The 22698-nt window shown below is 39.4% G+C and overlaps 1 protein-coding gene across 8 annotated transcripts in view; it reads right to left on the reverse strand.

The window, feature by feature from the left end:
- Positions 1 to 22698, reverse strand: part of pHCl-1 (pH-sensitive chloride channel 1) — a 1475408-nt gene that overhangs the window by 668416 nt on the left and 784294 nt on the right. For all 8 annotated transcript variants that reach the window (XR_011017610.1, XM_068225461.1, XM_068225460.1 and 5 more), the window contains exon 4: positions 11097 to 11197. Coding sequence is in view for 7 of the 8 variants with exons in the window: in XM_068225461.1 (XP_068081562.1) it covers positions 11097 to 11197 (101 nt within the window). In the remaining variant the exon portion in view is untranslated. The remainder of the gene's footprint in view (positions 1 to 11096; positions 11198 to 22698) is intronic.

Consider the following 22698-nt stretch of genomic DNA (forward strand, 5'->3'; position numbering starts at 1 on the left):
ATAATTTAAAAGAAAAAGTTAGACACTTCTTCAAAATTCGATCCTATGCTGTTGTGGACTTCAACCAGAATGTACGGAAACGAGGTAAAATGTATGGGACTGCTTCGGAAAAGAAGAGAAAAATGTAAACAAGGAATGTAACGTTATTGTTTTGTATACCGGTGTACTGTAATAAAAGGAGACAGTAAATTTATAAAATATTACTTAAATATCGTTTTTTTTAAATGTGGTGCCTGAGCAAGTTAACCAATTTTGCAACCCTTTGAAATTTAATAAGGTGAGTCGTATTGAAAAATCATACTTCTCCTCAAGCGTTAGGAATCTCTGTAAAAAAAAGGGTACTGTTAACTTTGCCAAAGTAAAAAATGTTCAATATTCTTAACAGCTCGTGGGTTACTCCCCTTACAAGTCACTGGTACGGTAACTGATTATCAGTGTAATACTTCAGGTTGTCAGGTTGGGAGAGATGATTCAGCTATGGAAGTAATTACTCTATTCCTATTTTCTTCCTGAATGTAATTTATAATAACATTTGTTTCATGAATGTTCGGTTGAATAAACTAAAATCCTCTGTTCATTACAACTGCATAAGTTGATGAGATTCATTACACAACAATATAAGAAATATACTAATATTTACGTTGAGTAACCGTTTGAGTAATACTGAGAATGAGTATTTTTACAGTAGGCCTATGTTAGTTTAGCATTACTGTATTTTCTAGCGTGGAGAACAGTAAAAAAGAGGGATATACAAGGCTGGGTCGGTCAACTGTATTATTAACGTAGTGCAGGAATGAACCATAATGGCGGGCGAGCATACCTAGTCTTTAGAGAGCCCTAATGGTAACCATTGCGTCACTGTAAAATGGTTACCATTAGGGCTCTCTAAAGACTAGGTATGCTCGCCCGCCATTATGGTTCATTCCTGCACTACGTTAATAATACAGTTGACCGACCCAGCCTTGTATATCCCTCTTTTTTACTGTTCTCCACGCTAGAAAATACAGTAATGCTAAACTAACATAGGCCTACTGTAAAAATACTCATTCTCAGTATTACTCAAACGGTTACTCAACGTAAATATTAGTATATTTCTTATATTGTTGTGTAATGAATCTCATCAACTTATGCAGTTGTAATGAACAGAGGATTTTAGTTTATTCAACCGAACATTCATGAAACAAATGTTATTATAAATTACATTCAGGAAGAAAATAGGAATAGAGTAATTACTTCCATAGCTGAATCATCTCTCCCAACCTGACAACCTGAAGTATTACACTGATAATCAGTTACCGTACCAGTGACTTGTAAGGGGAGTAACCCACGAGCTGTTGAGAATATTGAACATTTTTTACTTTGGCAAAGTTAACAGTACTTTTTTTTTACAGAGATTCCTAACGCTTGAGGAGAAGTATGATTTTTCAATACGACTCACCTTATTAAATTTCAAAGGGTTGCAAAATTGGTTAACTTGCTCAGGCACCACATTAAAAAAAACGATATTTAAGTAATATTTTATAAATTTACTGTCTCCTTTTATTACAGTACACCGGTATACAAAACAATAACATTACATTCCTTGTTTACATTTTTCTCTTCTTTTCCGAAGCAGTCCCATACATTTTACCTCGTTTCCGTACATTCTGGTTGAAGTCCACAACAGCATAGGATCGAATTTTGAAGAAGTGTCTAACTTTTTCTTTTAAATTATAGCACGTTGGAAAACATCCTACTGGTACATTAATTTATCATTCAAAATTTTCTACATTACAAAATTTGCACCATTTTGCACTACATAATGCTTATAGTCCCTATAGAAGATCTCACAGTTAGAAATTAATTTCATACCTTCACACAGTAATCGGGAGATAGTAGGTTCGAGCCCCACTGTCGGCAGCCCTGAAGATGGTTTTCCGTGGTTTCCCATTTTCACTCCAGGCAAATGCTGGGGATGTACTTTAATTAAGGCCACGGCTGCTTTCTTCCACTTCCTAGGCCTTTTCTATCCCATCGTCGCCATAAGACAAATCTGTGTCGGTGCGTCGTAAAGCAAAATAGCATAACTTCACAATTCGGTTTCGTTAGACCACCAAATTTAAAGCAAAATACGAACGTTTCAGAGTTTGAGTCAGAAAGCTCATAATTTAAAACCTGTCTGCACATAGGCCTACCACAGATCTTGGTTTTCAATATGCATTTGTTGTACTACCACCAATGTTAAACAAATTATTTCTTTTATATAAAGTTAAATATTGTAACTGTGGTGTTTCGATGTTGAATATCCTGTTGTCGGACTTTGGGGGCAGAACTGAATATTGAATGATCAATGTGACGGAATTAAGGAGTGTAGTAATGTCATTGGGAGCTGGATGCAGGTTTAAGTCAGCAGTTGAAGTAGAATGTGTAGCAGAGGCAGTGGAGTCATAATGCAGACCAGAAGGGAATCTAAACCACCTGTATCCCGCAGTAGAGACATTACCGTAATACAACTACGTGCTAAACAACCCACCATTATGTAATAAATATCCACAAAAATATAACACTATTCAGTCCCTGCACGCGGTGATTAAAGCAATACGTTCAATGTGACGAAGAGAGCGCTCGTAGGAGAAACTAGAGTTTGATCACATGGCCCACTGCTCATGTATGAACCAAAATGGCGGCTAAGCATACCCATCTTATAGAGCCTTAGTTACCATAGCAACTCCGCTACTACCCAGGCGACTACTGGCAGCTCTTCGCTCTTGTCAGTTGTAATCCAGCAAACTGCAAAGTGAGAGTCAATGTTTTCGTATAGCAGATAAGAGCCGATCTGTCTGGGCAGAATTGGAAGTTCATGTTTGCAGGCCACATTCCTCATTCTTGCATTCTTCTCATCTCTACACAGTAGTAGTCTGCGGGATGCTTATCAAGTGGTTCAGAATTTGCCCATAAATTCATTAGTTTGTAATTCAGTTAATTATGTGAAAAGTCTTGAAATTTCAAAGAAAGAGTGGAAGAGATAACAAGCATTTGGTAATCGAATCAATTATTTTTCTCTTCTTCAAGAGTGGTTGATGGTGTAGGAAATGTCATTGGCGGCTCAAACTGTACGAGTGAGGTACGCTTGTAGATGACAAGTTTAATTATAGGCCAGGCAGACTTGAGCTCGCGGTTCCTGTGGTTGACAGCTGCAACTGGCCATCCATCAGCAGATAATTAATTACAAAATACTCGATATTCTGATACGTGCTTCCCACTACACACTCATCGATTTCTAGTATCTCATTCGGATGACGTCTGCCAGTAGACTTTGTACGGGCATCCTAAATTATGAACGGTACGTACTTCAAGGTCATAATATCATAAAATAATTTTATTTCAAATCCCTTCAATTTCGTCAGTTAATTTTACGACATCTTGACAAACATTTGATGAATCCGTGCATGGTAAAATGCTTTATTATTATTATTATTATTATTATTATTATTATTATTATTATTATTATTATTATTATTATTATTATTATTATTATTATTATTATTATTACCTTGTAAGGAAGACACTCCGATGACGGTGGGCGGCATGTGCCATGTGAAAGTAACTGCGTCTTATAGTCTGGCCCCGCGATGTAGGGGGCAACGCGTCCACCTGTCACCCGGCGTCCCCGGGTTCGATTCCTGGCCGGGTCAGGGGTTTTTAATTGTAAACTATTAATATCCCTGGCCTGGGGTTAGGGTGTTTGTGTCGTCCTTAATGTTCCTTTCCTCATATTCAACAATTTACACTTCCGCCATTTCCAAATACACGCAGGTTCACAACATATCGTCGACGCCCCGAATAAATAGCATTTAATAAAAACTGTGTGTTATTTTGGTGGAGGATAGTGTTATGTGTGGTGTGTGAGTTGCAGGGATGTTGGGGGCAGCACAAACACCCGAGCCAAGGGAATTAACCATTTAAGGTTAAAATCTCCGACCCGGCCGGGAAACGAACCCGGGACCCTCTGGATCAAAGGCCAGCATGCTAACCATTTAGCCATGGAGCCGGACAATGCCTTCTTATGACATGCCGAGATTGCGCTGCTATTTGTTGACTGACCTGTGCTAAATACTGTAATGCTCACTTCGTGGCACATACCATTCTCATATTTGGCATAAATCTGCTCAGCATCACTCTATCTTCACTACTGTTCTGATGCTCTTCTTGTATTTCTGTACTAATAAACAAGGACTTAACCGCACGTTTCGATCATTTGACATTAATTGCTTTATAACTCATCCTCTATACGAGGCTGGACTGTGTGGGTCAGATGGTAGAGCGCTGGTGGGTTCAATTCCGCCTCAGTTCTTTGGTAACTGGAGGTAAAGAAGTATCCCTGCCTCATGTCGATATAGTTGCCGCCGGGCTGAGTGGCTCAGACGGCTAAGGCGCTGGCCTTCTAACCCCAACTTGGCAGGTTCGATCCTAGCTCAGTCCGGTGGTATTTGAAGGTGCTCAAATACGACAGCCTCGTGTCGGTAGATTTACTGGCACGTAAAAGAATTCCTGCGGGACTAAATTCCGGCACCTCGGCGTCTCCGAAGATCGTAAAAGTAGTTAGTGGGGCGTGCAGCAAATAACATAATAAAAAAAGATATATTTGCCGACACATAAACAAACTTGTGCGGGACAAATTTCTGGCATTTTGGTGTCAATAATAATAATAATAATAATAATAATAATAATAATAATAATAATAATAATAATAATAATAATAATAATAATAATAATAATAATAATAATAATAATAATAATATGTCCGTATTAACACTTATTATTACAATTTGCTTTTCTTCACACCGGTACAGATGGGTCTTATGGCGACGACGGGATAGGAAAGGGTTAGGAGTGGGAAAGAAGTGGCTGTGGCCTTAATTAAGGTACAGCCCCAGCATTTGCCTGGTGTGAAAATGGGAAACCAAGGAAAACCATTTCCAGAACTGCCGAGAGTAGGGTTCGAACTCACTATCTCCAGAATGCAGGCTGTTAGCTACGTGACCCAAACTGTGCAGCCACTTACTCATTATTATTATTATTATTATTATTATTATTATTATTATTATTATTATTATTATTATTCATCGTTATGACCACTAAGGAGCGCGAGATCTCAACTGTTTTTCTTCTTGCGGGCCCACCAAGTTTTCATCCTTCCGGAGTGTGCTTTCTTCCATGCACCAGACTGGACATCTTGAGTCGAGTTTGGACTTCTTCTCGATGAAACTGTCTAAGTTTGCGTGTGAGTGGTGCTCGGAGTTGAATGTCTGATTCTGAGATTCCATTCTTCAAAGGATCCTTATCGATATCCACCAACCAAGGATAAATCGTTTTGAGACTTCTGAAGTAGGATAACAAACGTTTACAGATTCTTTCAGCTGGCAATCTGAGGAGGTGAGCGTAAAAAGTTATCCTGCCTTTCCGGATTATGCTTGATATCTTCTCGGTGTGGGTATATATTTCTAAGTTGCTCCGAAGTCTGTAAACACCATCTTTGAGGTTGGGACTAACAATTTTTCGGATAATCCTCCTTTTCGTAATTGCCAGTTTCTCAAGCAGTCTATGTGTTTGAAGTGTCAAACAATTTGCTGTATATAATGCTTCAAGTCTAATTACAGTTTGATAATGTCTAACATTTGCATTTCGAGAGATAGACATTTGTTATGTACGCGTGTGTTTTGAATGAGCCTGAAGTATGTTTCAAACATGTTGACATCTGTTAAGGCGGCGAAACTTCTCAGAATTATCGGATTGAACCCGTTCACAGAGGTATTTGAATCTTTCCACATTCAAGATTCTACCGTAGGTAGTCAGAAGATGTTGTTAGAGCACGTATGATGTTAGAAATGAAGTGTGTTTTGGTGTAGGAGATTTTGAGGCCATTCTTAACCGCGCATTCGTGCAGGTGATTAATTTGTTGGGTAGCTAGTTCAAGTGAGGAAGTAAGAAGTGCGAGGTCATCTGCAAAAGCAAGGCAATTAATACTGATACCATTATGAGTTCATGCTATTTGAACTCCATTAGGAATTCCTTTAGGTTGGAGAATGTCTCCATTCCCTGAAGACCCTCTCGACAGCACAGTTGAAAAGTAGTAGTGATAGTCCATCTCCTTGCCAAACTCATGTTTGTATTTGAAAGGCTTCAGAAATCTCAGATCTGAATTTCACTTTGGAAGGCGTACCAGTGAGTATACTTTGGATGATCTTCCGGGTCTTTTTGACTAGGGCAAATTCTTGGAGAACTTAGAAAAGTATTGTGCGCCTTCTTAAAATCTACAACAGTGATGACAAATGATCGGGCTCTGAGTTTCAGGTAAGCGATAGTAATTTTTAGATTCTGGATCTGTTCTGCGCAGGATTTGGAATTTTGGAAGCCGGCTGGTATTATACCAATCCGAGTCAAGTTGTTCTATGGCTCTAGTGAGTAAGATTTGGAGATGATTTAAATAAGTAACAGGAGGAAGAGAGATGCTGCGGTAATTATTGACATCCCATTAAATCACTTTTTTATGAAAGGGATGAATAAGAGCTGTCACCTATTTGGAAGGTATCTGAGTGGTCTCCCAAATCTGTAGGATAGTTTGGAGGAGGGGTTGTAGCGTATTGTCATTCAGTAATTTCCAGAATTCTGCGATCACTGATTGTTCACCCGGAGCTTTATTATTTTTGAGAAAAGTGATGATCTCTCGAAGTTCAGAAATATCTGGTGGGGAAGAATCACGGTAGATTGCAACTGGTTTCAGGTTAGGGATAATAGTCGATTGTGGTGGATCACAGTTGAGTACCGAATAGAAGAATTTTGTTAGGATCTGACAGTTTTGTCCGTCATTGTGGGCTGACCTGTTTAGTGGTTGGGTCACGGAAAAATAGGTTGATTATTATTATTTATGTTATTATTATCATTATCAGCATCCCTTCTGGAGACGAACCACATCCAACCGGGTTCCTAAGGAAGCAAGTAAGCGAGCAAGCATTTGGTTTTATCTGGCAATTGATATCGTTATCATAGCCACGGTATCTCCAATTTTACGTGGAAATTGAACCTTAGGGTCGTTAAATTTCACTTCAAAAAAACCTCTCGTGCTTGATTGAGAATTGAACCATGGTCGACTTAGTGAGAAGCCAGGGACGCTATCACTCAACTGTTGTCCCTCTCGGGGAAAATTAACAGGTTTAATCCTTGTTCAGTAAGGTAACAGGAGAGATGTGCAGAAAAGGAAACTGATAAAGAAGTCTAAAAGGATATGGAGGAAAGGGAGAAGTTTCTAGAGGTGATGAAAAAGGAAAACAGCAAAGCCATCTCCATACAGGCCAGTAAGACCCATGAAGGAAAGGAGAGTAAAACTTATTCATAACCTCGACAGTAAGTGAGATAGAGCAATTAGTTCTATTCCCGACCGCCTTTGCCCATTGGAATATCTGTTACTCGTTTTTGGTGTATGCTGAGTGAACCTCTGAGACAGTCCAGTTCAGTCCTGTACAGTCGCATTCGCGATGCTGCATGCACTGCTTTTTCAGTCAGAACAGTGCTGTTTTTCTGCACTTGTGTGAAGATTCTTCAGTCAGTGATAACGAAGGAATTCAATGAAGAAAAATATGTAGAATTGGCGAGAGCACATGCATATATTTACAATAAACGTCACATTTATCACAGAAAAAGAAATGTAATTGAAAATATGTGGAAATATATTACTTCTGAAATGGATGCTGAAGGTATTATACACACATAAAATAATAGAGCGAATTTATCCATTGAATTTTTGTAGAGTTAAATATACTATTATATCAAGGATCTAGTAACACAGTACTAACAGTATTAGTCTAGTCCATCAAGTGCACCAATACAAAGTAAATTGTGTTCTATAAATTCCATTCTTTCTACAGTTGATCTCCGCAAATTCGTCCGGAGTCCGTCCTTTTAGCAACTAAACAAGTTTCTTGAATAAATCGTTGTTCATTGAGAAAAAACTTAAAAACTTATTAATCGTCTTCCAATGAATAGCAGTAAGAGATGTGAGAAAATACTGAACTCTGGTCTTTCAGTATCTTTTGGTGAATCCATAAACTTTGATCCAGTAGCTGTCTGCATTGTCTTCTCCTTGATAATACGGTAAATTACTGAGCTGAAGCCGCGGTATTCATGTTTGTTATCAGCTGAGTTGTAATTAAAGGAATGATTGCTTCAAAGTAGCCCCACCTAGTCCAGTCCAGTTAATAGACAGGGTTGACTGGCCGAAATAAATCTGGACTGTGGACTGGTGTTGACTGAACTGACTTGGAGTAAAGGCAACCTTTGTATATTTTGGTGAATGGATGGAGCAGCAAGTTGGATAAACGATTTGGTTCATTTGGTTGTAAGCTTATATTCGAGAGAGATTGTGTGGTTTAGCCTCACTCTCGGTAGCCCTGAACATGATTTTCTTTCGTTTCTCATTTTCACACCAGGCAAGTACTGTGGGTGCACCTTACGGCTATGGTTGCTACCGTCCTAATTCGGCCCTCTCTCTCCTTACTGTCACCAGAAGCCTTCAGATGTTAGTGTGATCTTCAAACTTCACATCAAAATTTCCTTTATACATTTAATTGCTTGAGAAGGTTTCTTGCGTGTTTCATTTTCGTGCACAGTAATAATTGAACATTTATAGACACATTTGGAAGCAGAAAATACACAAATAAAAATACAAAGTGTTACATACAGCAAACAGGAGAAACATTTACAACACCCTAATTATGGGCCATATATTTCTCTGTTGCATTTGGTATAGTAAGGAACAAACTCAAAAGTTACAAACCAGCTTCAGATGCTGTTCCACAAATGCTGGAGAGAATCAGACGTATATTTTCCTTACGCTATGATACATAGGTTACACTCCATTACAAGCAACTTTACCTTCTGAAATCTGAATAACTGAGAAATGTTTATGTAGCCGTCTAAGGGTTTATATCGCTAACTGAGGGAACCCCCACTAAGTTTCCTGGCCTCAAAATATAGTTACCTTTCTTCTTTTCACAGGCGTAATACACGCTCCGTTAACCTCCTTGACCTTTCCTTTAGCAGGTCATCTTCCTATTACCATTCATTTACTGTGATTGGAACCAAATTATGCAATTCAGTTCTGAATAACATTCCTAACATGAATTAATCAGACTCTTTCAAATCTTCATACAGAAAGTACTTCCTAGATCCACAAGCCAACGGTTTGCATCATGGAGCATGTGTGATGATATGCGTGTGAATTAAAATAATAATCAGTTTTCATAAATATTAGTATGTTAGTAGTTGACTAATAGTAAATAGTATTTAAAATTTGTATTTGCTACCGTGGATAAAATGACGGTGACCGTAAGGGTCCAGAATACTACAACAAATGTATAAATTATTGGCTTATGATAGTTACGAACAAAGGAATGCAATATCAATATGAGAAAGGAAGATTTATTTATGATTTTCGGTGGATTGAATGTATTAAAATACGTTGTCTCAATGTCCTGATTAATATCTTCAATTCTGTGAGGGTTCCGAACGAGTTGACCGTGCGGTTAGGGGCGTGCAGCTGTGAGATAGTGGGTTGGAATCCAACTGTCGGCAGCCCTTAAGATGATTTACCGTGGTTTCCCATTTTCACACCAGGCAAATACTGGGCTGTACTTTAATTAATGCCACGGCCACTTCCTTCTCACTCCTTGTCCTTTTCTACCCTATCGTCGCTATAAAACTTACCTGTGTCGGCGCGACGTAAAGAAAATTGTAAAAAGAAATCTGTGAGGCTACGGTCTGGATGATAACTTTGCTGATTCCGATTTTGTTGTATACGTCGACAAAAAAAGACGTAATTGTGCTTCTGATTCTGAGCATAAGTCGCATGACTTCAAGGTTCTTGAGGTTCTCATGTTGTGCGTGACATTATTGAATAATAATAATAATAATAATAATAATAATAATAATAATAATAATAATAATAATAATCTAATAATAATAATAATAATAATAATAATAATAATAATAATAATAATAATAATAATAATAATAATAATAATAATAATAATAATAATAATAATAATGTCTTAATATTTGAAGTTATTATTTATTTGTAGAATTACTGTATATTAAGTTTTAAAAATAATTTTGTTTGTTTTAAGTGGTTAAGTGTAAGAGAGGGCCGTGAGCCCTAACTTCGCCACAAATGTAAGTCAGGAATAAAATAAATAAATAAAGTAATATGGTTGAGGTGACCATGACTCCTAACTTGGGCGCTAATAAAGACAAAATACTTTTTAGAAAATTAGAATTTTCATCTTGTAGAGATATCAATTACAAAGAAAGAAGTTTAAAGTTTTCTTACTGAGATAGTGGAATATATACGCCTAGGTTTTTTTTTTTTTACAGTTTGCTTTACGTCGCACCGACACAGATAGGTCTTATAGCGACGTGGGATAAGAAATGTCTAGGAGTGGGAAGGAAGTGGCCATGGTCTTAATTAAGGTACAGCCCAGCATTTTCTTGGTGTGAAAATGGGAAACACATTCAAGCTCACAGCTGTGTGGCCCTAACTCTCCCTTTTTTAACAACTCACAACTGCAGTATTGTACTGTATACAGGATGTAACAATATGGCACGACCAAACCTTCATGATACATTCCTCACAATTAGAAGAAGACGGTATTTTATATGGACATGGGTCCTGGAACGCCTTGTTTCCATATTAGAGCTCCATTTCTACAACTCTATATTGTAAATTAATAATGGGAAATACACAGGAGCAGAACGTGCCAGCATAAAACATGAAACTCCTTCCTACATGAAATATTCAAAACGCCCTCCGTTAGCATTGTTACATGTGGTATGCTGGTGCATAATGTTCCTGCGTGTGTTTCCCGACTCATATTCATATAACACATTTTCTTCATCTAAGAGTGAGGAATGTGGCCTGAACGTTTGGCCGTACCTCACTTTTAGTATGGCTACAGAGAGGAAACCTACCTAGTCTTTAGCACTTGAAAGATGACAGGCCATAATGTAGAGTCAACACGGACAGTAATGTGAAACATGTAAATATTGAGGTGTCATGTACTCACCTGAGACGGGCGGCCGTAGTCGCTTGTCGTACCGGGAGCTCTTGAGCAGCTCGTCTAAAATCTCCTTGTCCGACTTGCCGCCATCCGTCAGTCCGTCATACCTGCAGCACAAAATTAAACCATAAATTACAAAATACCAACAAAACATAAAACAAAATGTTACACGAAAAAGATACAATAAATTATATCCAAACAAGAAACAAGAAGTACGTGGCAGTTAAAAATTAGTTTAATATATAATTAATAAAAACAATCGCATAGAAAATAATACGAAACTCTAAAATACTTTAGAATTGTTGGCTTATTAAGAAAAATTTGTAACTCCCAACGCAGTTCCTGTCCGTTATTTCTCTTAATACTGGTCACGCCTCCAGCCACATAGTCCATCAAAACAATTTTCGTTTTGTTCATTTTCCTATGTGAATGCTAGTTGCTTTACGTCGCACCAACACAGATAGGTCTTATGGCAACGATGGGACAGGAAAGGCCTAGGAATGGGAAGGAAGCGGCCGTGGCCTTAATTAAGGTACAGCCCCAGCATTTGCCTGGTGTGGAAATGGGAAATCACGGAAAACCATCTTCATCTTCAGGGCTGCCGACAGTGGGGTTCGAACCTACTATCTCCCGAATACTGGATACTGGCCGCACTTAAGCGACTCCAGCTATCAAGCTCGGTCCTATGTGAATGTGTAAAGGAAAATGAACCTTAAATACATTATACTGTAGGAGTGCGTAAATACTTCCCCGAACATATATTCGTATAGTACGGTACGGCAAGGTTCATTTTCGTTTACACATTTACATAGGAAAATGAACCCAACGAAAATTGTTCTGATGGACAACGTATCTATATGTGGCTAGGAGGCGTGACCAGTCTTACGGGAAATAATGGCTAGCAAGACCATTGGGAGATGCGAGTTTTTCTTAGTAAGCCAACGAAATATTTTCTTTACATATAGCGTAATATAATTACTCTACGGTCAATCAGAAATTCGTTAAAAACAAGTTATTAAATTTCCCTTTGGAAAAATCACATGGTCGTATTTCAGTAAAATGTGTGACGCAAGGTTACCTAGCAACTGTGCAGGCTGTGGTGTGAGGTATTGAAGCAAGACCATGGCACACAGATCCACGGCTTGTGCAGCTCTCTTTAGACAGGTCCATAGCCTGTGCAGCTCTCAAGGTACTGTTGCTAAGTAACATCGCGTCACTTATTACATGACACTATTTCGTTACACAAATTTTTAATGACCCACGGCTCTAAGACCTTATGATGCCAATTTGCAAGTAGTGCATACACCACATATGGGCTAAATCTTCATTGTAGACTATTGCGTTTTTCAGGGTTAAGCCACCAAACCTCTCAGAATTAACTAAGGGTCTCCACAGTCTTCTATTTGCAATTAGCTGTGTGGTCTCGTTTAGTTCCTCACCTTATCATTAAATCAGTAAAAGCTAAGTCTAATTATTGTCACCTTAGTCACTCTCTACTTCTCTTACCCTCAATGGTCGTGTCCAATTATTCTCCTAGGTAACCTACACTCCTCTAAATATTTGCCTCTTATGAATTCACCACCGAAGGTAGTTTATAGAGTTCATTCCTAACTTAGCATTTATCTCCTCATTTTGCATATACTCTTTGCATTGTTCCCACCTGTTTGTTCCAGAAATGATCCTGGGAATTTCTATATCTATGCAAGTAGTGTAGCATAATAATGAATACACAATAGCATACAAATACACACATAACTTAAGTATTTCCAATGTCTTAACATTAGGAAAAAATGGCGTATGACTTTTAGTGCCGGGAGTGTCCGAGGACAAGTTCGGCTCGCCAGATGCAGGTCTTTTGATTTGACACCCGTAGGCAACCTGCGCGTCGTGATGAGGATGAAATTATGATGAAGACGACACATACACCCAGCCCCCGTGCCAAGGAAATTAACCAATGATGATTAAAATTCCCGATCCTGCCGGGAATCGAACCCGGGACCCCTGCGACCAAAGACCAGCACGCTAACCATTTAGCCGTAGAGCCGGACTTAACATTAGGATTTACAGTAGATCGAGCGGTACAATAACTTATTGGTAGCATACCATTGTAAATACAACAGTCTTGCCTAAGCCACGGACGAAGGAGGTCGCATTGAGCTGTGGGTCCCGGGAGGGGGAGTGGAGTTCGAGAGTGTGGAGTGCTGGAAGGTCGCCGAGAAGTGGGCCGACAATGATTGGTATAGAGCAGTACAGAGTGACGATAGGAAGATGGCAGAGGAAAATGAAGAAAGAAGAAAAGAAGCCAGGTGGGTGTGAAATGGATATGGAGAGGAAAGGAGAACTATTGTTATCGGCAGCAGTGATTATAATTTTACTATGTATTGGGGGGGTCGAGTTGAACCCAGGCCCGTCATATAGTAGAAGTGAGGAAGGGGAAAATATGGACGCAATCAAAAGAGCCGTAAGAGAGGTGTTGACAGAAGTTTGCCCTTTCGGGCAAATAAAAGAGATGATTGAAGAACAAACCAGTAAGATTGAAAAAATGGAAGTATGGATAAGAGAAAAAATGGAGACATGGATGCACAGGCGAGAAATAACACCGAGGAAGTGGTAGCATTAAGGGAAAAAGTAGGACGACTTGAAGAGGAGAATTGCAAGCTGAAAGCAGAAGTGGAAGCAAATACTTTATATAGAAGGAAGAAGTGCTTGTTTATTTATGGAGTGCCTGAGGAGTCGAGAGAAGGCAAAGTACTTACAACTTATAAAGTAGTGGACCTAATACAGGGAAAAATGAAAATAAATTTTAGTGAAGTAGATATTGACGATGTGCAGAGAGTGGGGAGAACTAGAGGTAACAGGCCTATAAAGCTACAATTGTTTTCAACGTTGATGGCGGATGTTGTGTTAACAAATGCGGGAAACGTCCAGAGGGAGAAAATATGGATAAGGAGAGACGTGGGAAGTGACGCGATCAGAAATGAGAGGCTACTCAGAAAACACAAGATACTGGCTGTAAAACAGGGGCTGAGGGCAACTATTAGAGGTCAAAATCTAGTGGTGTCAGACAGAAGCTGGAAGAGGATCTGGTCTGTGGATAGATTGATGGATTTAGAATCGAAGTTAAAACAAGATGAGGAAAAGGAGAGTAGTGAAATAAACTGTAGGCAAGTGAGGCGAAATACAAATAACAGTGTGCTAAGGATGGACTTAGGGATGAAGGCAAAGCATATCGGAAGTATTACTGAAAAGGGTCAAGAGAGACAGAGAGAAGTGCTAAGTGGAAGTAGGAATAACGGCAAGGAAAGAGCAGTGGACGGACAGTGCAGTGGAGAGGCTGAAGAACAAATGGGTGATGGGGGCAAGGAGAGTGAGCAGCAAGAAGTTGAGAGAGCCGAGTGTAGTGGTGTAGTAAGGCAAGATCAGGGTAAAGAAGTAAGGTCAGTGTTAACCCGTGAGATTTTCGAGCAGAATCAGAGTCGTAGCGGAGGGAGAAATAGAAACTTAACGGACATGTGGAGAGTTGCGAAAAGTAATGAGGGTATTGTAACAAGAAGCAAAAAACAATAATATAGCGAGTAAGTAAGTAATTAAGGGCATGATTGTAGAAGAGGTAAGAGATGGAGGTGGTGTTAGTTGAGTTGAAAGTTGAAATGTTGTGATGGAGAAGTGGTATATAAGTTATGATATGTTATAGGTTTGAAATGTGGTGTTGGAGAAATGGTGGTATAAGATGGTGGATGATGTATGAGTGTGTGATATTTGTAGATGGAGATTTATTTGATGGTAGACGAGTGTGTGCTAGGGCTGAAATGTGGTGTTGGAAGTAGAGGTGGTATATGTTGAAATGTGGTGTTGGAAAGGTATGGAGAAGTGGTGGTGTACTCATGAGTAAGTTGTATTTAATGTGATGGTATATGAGTGGGTGGTATTTGTAGATGTTGAAATGTGGTGTTGGAAAAGTGTGAAGATGTAGTAATGTAATTTGGCTATTTGTAAATTTTGGTTTGGTGGAAGATGGAGTTTTCGGTAGGTAATTAAGTAATTAAGGGCATGATTGTAGAAGAGGTAAGAGATGGAGGTGGTGTTAGTTGAGTTGAAAGTTGAAATGTTGTGATGGAGAAGTGGTATATAAGTTATGATATGTTATAGGTTTGAAATGTGGTGTTGGAGAAATGGTGGTATAAGATGGTGGATGATGTATGAGTGTGTGATATTTGTAGATGGAGATTTATTTGATGGTAGACGAGTGTGTGCTAGGGCTAAAATGTGGTGTTGGAAGTAGAGGTGGTATATGTTGAAATGTGGTGTTGGAAAGGTATGGAGAAGTGGTGGTGTACTCATGAGTAAGTTGTATTTAATGTGATGGTATATGAGTGGGTGGTATTTGTAGATGTTGAAATGTGGTGTTGGAAAAGTGTGAAGATGTAGTAATGTAATTTGGCTATTTGTAAATTTTGGTTTGGTGGAAGATGGAGTTTTCGGTAGGTAATTAAGTAATTAAGGGCATGATTGTAGAAGAGGTAAGAGATGGAGGTGGTGTTAGTTGAGTTGAAAGTTGAAATGTTGTGATGGAGAAGTGGTATATAAGTTATGATATGTTATAGGGTTGAAATGTGGTGTTGGAGAAGTGGTGGTATAAGATGGTGGATGATGTATGAGTGTGTGATATTTGTAGATGGAGATTTATTTGATGGTAGACGAGTGTGTGCTAGGGCTGAAATGTGGTGTTGGAAGTAGAGGTGGTATATGTTGAAATGTGGTGTTGGAAAGGTATGGAGAAGTGGTGGTGTACTCATGAGTAAGTTGTATTTAATGTGACGGTATATGAGTGGGTGGTATTTGTAGATGTTGAAATGTGGTGTTGGAAACGTGTGAAGATGTAGTAATGTAATTTGGCTATTTGTAAATTTTGGTTTGGTGGAAGATGGAGTTTTTGGTAGGTAATTATGATGGGTAATAGGATGAGTATGAGTGTATGGTAAATTGAGTAAATTATGATATGTTATAGGGTTGAAATGTGGTGTTGGAGAAGTGGTGGTATAGGATGGTGGATGGCAGAAGGTGAGTGTATTTGTAGAAGAAGTAGAGGTGGTATATGAGGTAGGGTTGGTGTGGTATTGCTGAAATGTGGTGTTGGAGTATTGCTGGCCAAAAGTTTTGGAGGCGTGATTGGTATTTGTTATTCATTGCCGAAATTTTTGGAGATGAGAGGTAATTTTATTATGGAGTGTTATGACGGAATGAAATGAAATGAAGCAATGTTAACGCGGATTGGTAAAAGTTGCGGTATGGTTGATTGGAATGCAATGACGGAATAAGATGGCTGGTTTGGTATGCAATCGTGTAATGTTGCTGTTGTAGCTTATTTTGGAGTAGGTCAGGGAACAATAAAGGTGTTGAAAATGCTGAAGCATGAAGGTTGCATGACGAGTGGGTACGTGTGAGTGATAACAAGCAGAAAGTTGCAACACCAGCAGTGGAATGTAAATATAGACCCGGCTGAGGAGGTCTGGTCTATAACTGTAGCGTTAGGTCTTATTGTTTTATTGTTCATCTGATTTTGTATATGGGGGAGAGGGGTGGCTTAGGTTGGACTACGTTTATTAATTTTATTAGTTATTGATGTTTTAAGTGTGAATTTAGAATTAGACAGGGGAGTAGCTGGACGTGGCATGAAGAGACGGAGGATGACTACCGTGGTGACCTAACTTTTGAGGTCACGCTTCCGGAGTATCTGGCAGGCTTCATGGCACGGCCAAGGTGTACAGTAGCAGTATTTAGTATTTATTTATTTATTATTATTATGAACATGTACTCGGGGCTGAACGCCTGTTATGTTCATTAATAAATACAAAAACAAAATTGTAAATACAAAATTATCACATAGACATTTTTAACAGTACTTAGAAGATAATAGAGTCGTTTATTGAGAGAAATTTCTAAGATTGTTGTATATAATGCATTCCGATTATAAATTCCCCGATTTAAAACGAAAATTTACTATAGCTTGCTGTTTAGTAGTCTACCTTTTACGTTACGTGATCGATCTTTCCTGCTTACATAACAGGACCAATCTAGTCGACTGTTCAACTCTCTCCAGCTGGCTCATTCGTAAACGCATTATACATGGCTATTTTCTTCTACCTTCCAAGTGTCTTTTAAAGGTACCTATTATTGGATTTAGAGTCCGGCTCCATGGCTAACTTGTTAGCGTGCTGGCCTTTGGTCACAGGGGTCCAGGGTTTGATGATGATGATGATGATGCTTGTTGTTTAAACGGGCCTAACATCGAGGTCATCGGCCCCTCTTCTTCTTCTTCTTCTTCGTTTTGCCTCATGACTGAGGCGTCGTGACTATCATAATATTCAGCCCTCTAGCCGATGAACCATACTCCGCCATTCTTCCCTATCTAAAGCTTTCAATGTGGTCACTCTGAGAGAACACTGTAGGGGGCCGTTCACCATGTCAATCCATCGCGTTGGTATTCGTCCTCGTTGTCTGGTTCCCTGGACTTTGCCCTCAACAATCAGCTTTTGTAGACTACCATCTCGGCGCATTATATGTCCAAAGTAGCGTACAATTCGTTGAGAGACCTTACACGATAGACGAACTTTTATCTGAAGTTGGTTCAGGATTGATGTGTTCGTGCGATGAGCTGTCCAAGGAATCCTTAACATTTTCCTCCAGCACCACATTTCAAAGCTTTCTATCCGTTCACGATCACGTTTGAGGATGTTCCACGTCTCTGCGCCATACAAGAAGACTGAGAAGACTAGAGATTCAACGAGCTTCTTTTTTGTCGTAATGGTGATGTTGTTATCTTTCCAGATCTTCCGCAGACGGATCATTGCTACCTTTGCTATTTCAATTCTGCGCTTTATTTCATCTTTGGAACCACCAGAATTGGATAGTAAGGAGCCTAGGTATACATACTGATGTACAACTTCACACCCTCCAATCTGTTTGATATGTGGACTGTTGTTGTTCTTACGATCAACAATCATGACTTTGGTTTTCTGTCGATTTAGGCGTAATCCAATTTCTAGGCTTGCTTCCTCTACTCTCTTGATCAGTTCTGTCAACTCCTCTTCAGATGATGCTATCAAGGTGGTGTCATCAGCAAATCTCAGATTGTTGATCTTGCATCCCCCAATGGAAAACCCTTTGTCCCAGCCTTCTAATGCAGTTCTCATTGCATATTCACCATAGATATTGAAAAGTAACGGTGACAGGATACATCCCTGGCGAACTCCAGCCCTTGTACGAAACTGCTGAGACTGTTTGTTTTGAATCTTCACAGTGGCTGTATTTTCCTTATACAAGGACTTGAGGAGATCAATTAAATGGAGTGGCAAATCCATGTCATCCAAAATTTTCCAAAGATGGTTCCATTTGACAGTATCAAAGGCCTTTTGGTAGTCAATAAAGCATAGATATACCGGAACATTGAATTCTCTAGCCTTTTCTATGATTTGTCTTAGGCTTAAGATTTGTTCTCGAGTACCTTTTCCTTTCATAAATCCAGTCTGGACTTCAGGAATTTGATACTCTAGAAATGCCCGGAGTCTCTTGTGCAGGATATGAAGCATAACTTTACTGGCATGTGAAATCAAAGCAATTAAGCGATAATTTTCACATTTTTTCCTCGATCCTTTCTTGTGGATTGGGACAAAGATTGACTGTACCCATTCCTCGGGCCATCTTCTAGAATTCCATATTGCTTGGCAGATTTTCAACAGCATTTCAATTCCAGCACCGTCTGTAGCTTTCAAGACTTCTGCACTTATTCCATCAGGTCCACACGCTTTTCCAGTTCTCAGCATTTTCAAAGCCATTTCTACTTCATCTCGGAGGATGTCAGGTTCAGGATCTGACTGCTTGTCTATCTTCACTTGGTATTGTGCATTACATTGTTCACTGTATAGATCCTGGCAGTATAATCTCCATGTTTCCAGAACATTCTCTATATCCACAACATCATCCCCCTTTGAGTTCTGTATATTCCAGGAATATGGCTTGAATTCTCGAGTGATTATTCTAATTTTGTCAAAAAGATCCTTGCTGTGGTTTTGATTTGCATGGTTTTCAATCTCAAAACAAATGTTACTAAGGAAATTATTCTTATCTCTTCTACAAGAAGACTGAATCCTTCTATCAAGATCAGACATTTGCTCTCTTTTTTCTTTAGTGTTAATGCCAGATTTTTTAAGGCACCTTCTTTCTTCTACAAGCTGAAGGCTCAAGTCAGAGATCCACTGTTGCCTTCTAGTATTTGGTACTCGAGATTCATTCAAAGAGGACTCTATCCAGTTTTTTGTCACATTCCACAGCCCTTCTGCAGTAGTTATTGGATCCTGTAATATGGAGGCTCTTCGCGCCAATGATTCCTTCAAAGACGACATATTAACTACTTGTGGTATCCTGTGTGATCTTTTAACTGGTGTTTGAAGTTTTATTCTTATTTCTGTTCTAAGAAGCTGATGATCACTGCCACATACTGCACCTGGACAAGTTTTGGTGTCCATTAAAGAAGACCTCCATCTTGAACTGATCAAGATGTAGTCAATCTGATTTTTATATTGACCATCAGGCGATGTCCATGTGTACATGTGCCGTATGTGATGCTTGAAGACTGTATTAGTTATAGTGAACCTGTTTTGAATTGCAAACTCAAGAAGCCTGTTCCCCCGTTCATTTCTTTCTCCAATTCCGTATCTTCCTATCGATGTTCTGACATGCTCATCATGTTGTGTTCAACCAATTTTGGCATTGAAGTCTCCCATAACAATAGTTATTTCTCTGCTTGGAAAAGCTGAAACAGTAGCATCAAGATCTTGATAGAAGCGGTCGATTATTTCATCAGATGTATCCGCTGTTGGGGCATAAACCTGAATGATGTTGATTGAAAGTGGCTTGCATTTGAGACTTAGTGTTATAATGCGATCATTAACAGGTTTATATCCTTTCACTAGGTCATTCAGTTTGTCACTGATCACAATTGCGACCCCGTTACTGCTTTTTTCTTCATTTCCAGAAAAATAGACCCAATGATTACCACTCCTAAAATGGCCATTGTTTTTCCTAATGGTTCGAAATAAAATAACAAAAAGTTCAAATTCATCCACTGACCAAAATAAAATAAAAATGTCACGAAGAATGAATGGATGGACATGAACCCAACAAAAACAAAAAAACAAACAAACAAACAAACAAACAAACAAACAAACAAACAAACAAACAAAACAGTGGATCAGACTCAAAAAAAAAAAGATCGTAAATAATAGTATTACTGACCAAGGGACCACTTATAAAGCACAATGATGCTTGATGTCTAAAGGGGTGCAAAATCCACGTCTAAGGCCCCGCAGAATGGTACATGTCGCGAGTAAAGTAGAGCCATAGTATTTGTCATGTTGGGGTACTAATCAAAAGTAGCGAAGACTCACGGTGTTCCACATAAGATGGTACTACTCACAAGTATTGTACTTCGTACAGGGAACGCAGACCTATGGTGTTTCTCATACAATGGCGCCACTCATAGCCGACGCAAACCGATAAGGTTCCTCACCTAGGTGTACTAACCACAGGGACTCGCAATATCCCGTGGTGTTCCTCACATAGTGGGTACTAATCACAGGCAATGCAGACCCACGGTGCCGCTCATATAGCGGTACAACTCACAGGCTACGCCCAGACCCGCGGTGTTGCTCACATGGGTACGACGCACGGGTACTGGAAACTTCCAGGCCAGCCTCTTTACTGCAACTAATCACAAACCTAATTTGTACTTAATTTAGTGGTACTACTCGCAAGTACAGGCAACTCATGGTGTTCCCCGCATGATGGTACCAATCAAAAGTAGTTTCATGGTTCTAATTCAATCATCACTTGGTCGCCCCCTTTAGTCGCCTCTCACGACAGGCAGGAATACCGTGGGTGTATTATTCGTCTGCGTCTCACACCCACAGGGGGTAAAGCGAGAGAAAAAAGAAGAAAGAAAGGATCCGTCACTTCGAAAAATGAAGTAACGGACGAAGAAAGGCAAGGGCCACGAAGGGCGTGAAAAGGAAATACTCCCTAGGCCTCGAATGCTCTTATACCGTCGGGGTCGGAAAAGAACAAGAGTTGACGAAGGGAGGTCGGATAGGATAGACGAACGTGAGGAGCCTGGCACAAGTAAGTGGAAGCAATGCCAAGACTCAGCTGAGGGCCCCGTGGTCGTCAATCCACACTCCGAAGTTGAGAGCCCCTTGGGCCCCTTTTAGTCGCCTCTTACGACAGGCAGGGGATGCCGCGGGTGTATTCTACATGTGCGTCCCCCATCCGCAAGGGGTGGGTCCCGGGTTCGATTCCCGGCAGGGTCGGGAATTTTAACCAACATTAGTTAATTCCGCTGGCATGGGGGCTGGGTGTTTGTGTCGTCTTCATCATCATTTCATCCTCATCACGACGCGCAGGTCGCCTACGGGAGTCACATCGAAAGACCTGCACCTGGCTAGCCGAACTTGTCCTCGGACACTCCAGGCACTAAAAGCCATACGGCATTTAATTTCATTGGATTTAGAAAAAAATACGTCATGACTTAACTTGATCTGAAAAACTGTGGCAAAATTCCACGCTGTAAAATGGTTTTCCATTTAATACCATGCTATATGAAGAGTGTGAAGTTACAATATCTAATCTTATGCTTTTCGGAGAGTGAAGTATCAGTACCTAATTTCATTACTGATTGAACTCTATCAATAATAATTATGCTATTTCCTATATGTATTTGAGTGTCTGAAAATAGTTATTTTCTTTCAGACTATCATAATTAAATGTTTTGTAGTACATGCATAGGCTTATAAATGAATGTTATACTATGTTTACCGTGTTACGACGAATGGCAATAAAATATCTTGGAACAAAAGTTTGTTAAAATAAATATTAAAAACACACACATCTTCTATAGAGTAGAAAAGGTGTGTCATAAGAAGGGCTGTAAACAAGATCTGATGTAGACAGGGAGCAGTACAAAGAGCAAAGCGAATAACATTGTGGAATCCGAAAGGAAATCATGAGAGGACCTTAGAAATAACCTGGAAAGGCTTGACTTGGTCCGATGGCAAGGAAACCGTGAACCCTTTAAGACTTTCTGGTTATTTAACAAACCATCAGCTATTATTGCACTTTCCACACTTAATTTTTGTTAAAATCTGCTCTCTTGCATTTATTGACGTTCATGAGGAGCATATAGATGATTTGAGAGGTATTTCATCTTTTATGGGTTGGCAATCGTGAATCTGATAAGTTTTTGTTCTAAGTGGTTACTTAGATGAGCGGTATCACTCTGGGACCTGGTCTTCTAGACAACTATGTAGTTTGTTCTTGTTTTATTGTTGGGGAAGCGCTATTATGCATTCTTGGCTGCTTTGATCAAAAATAGATCGTTAGTAGGCTGTCAGGAGATTTGTTTCTGTGTGATACAGTGGCCAGGTATTGTTTAGGAAAACTTCAGATCGCGATCAATGCAGGGCAAGTGTATTTATATGCACTATTACCCCTTTGTAAACACTTTTATGTACCTGTCTGTTTCTTCATGTAGTATTTCTAATGTTGATATCATAGT

Source organism: Anabrus simplex, chromosome 1 (assembly GCF_040414725.1).
Source record: "Anabrus simplex isolate iqAnaSimp1 chromosome 1, ASM4041472v1, whole genome shotgun sequence".
In the NCBI taxonomy this organism is placed as follows: Eukaryota; Metazoa; Arthropoda; class Insecta; order Orthoptera; family Tettigoniidae; genus Anabrus; species Anabrus simplex.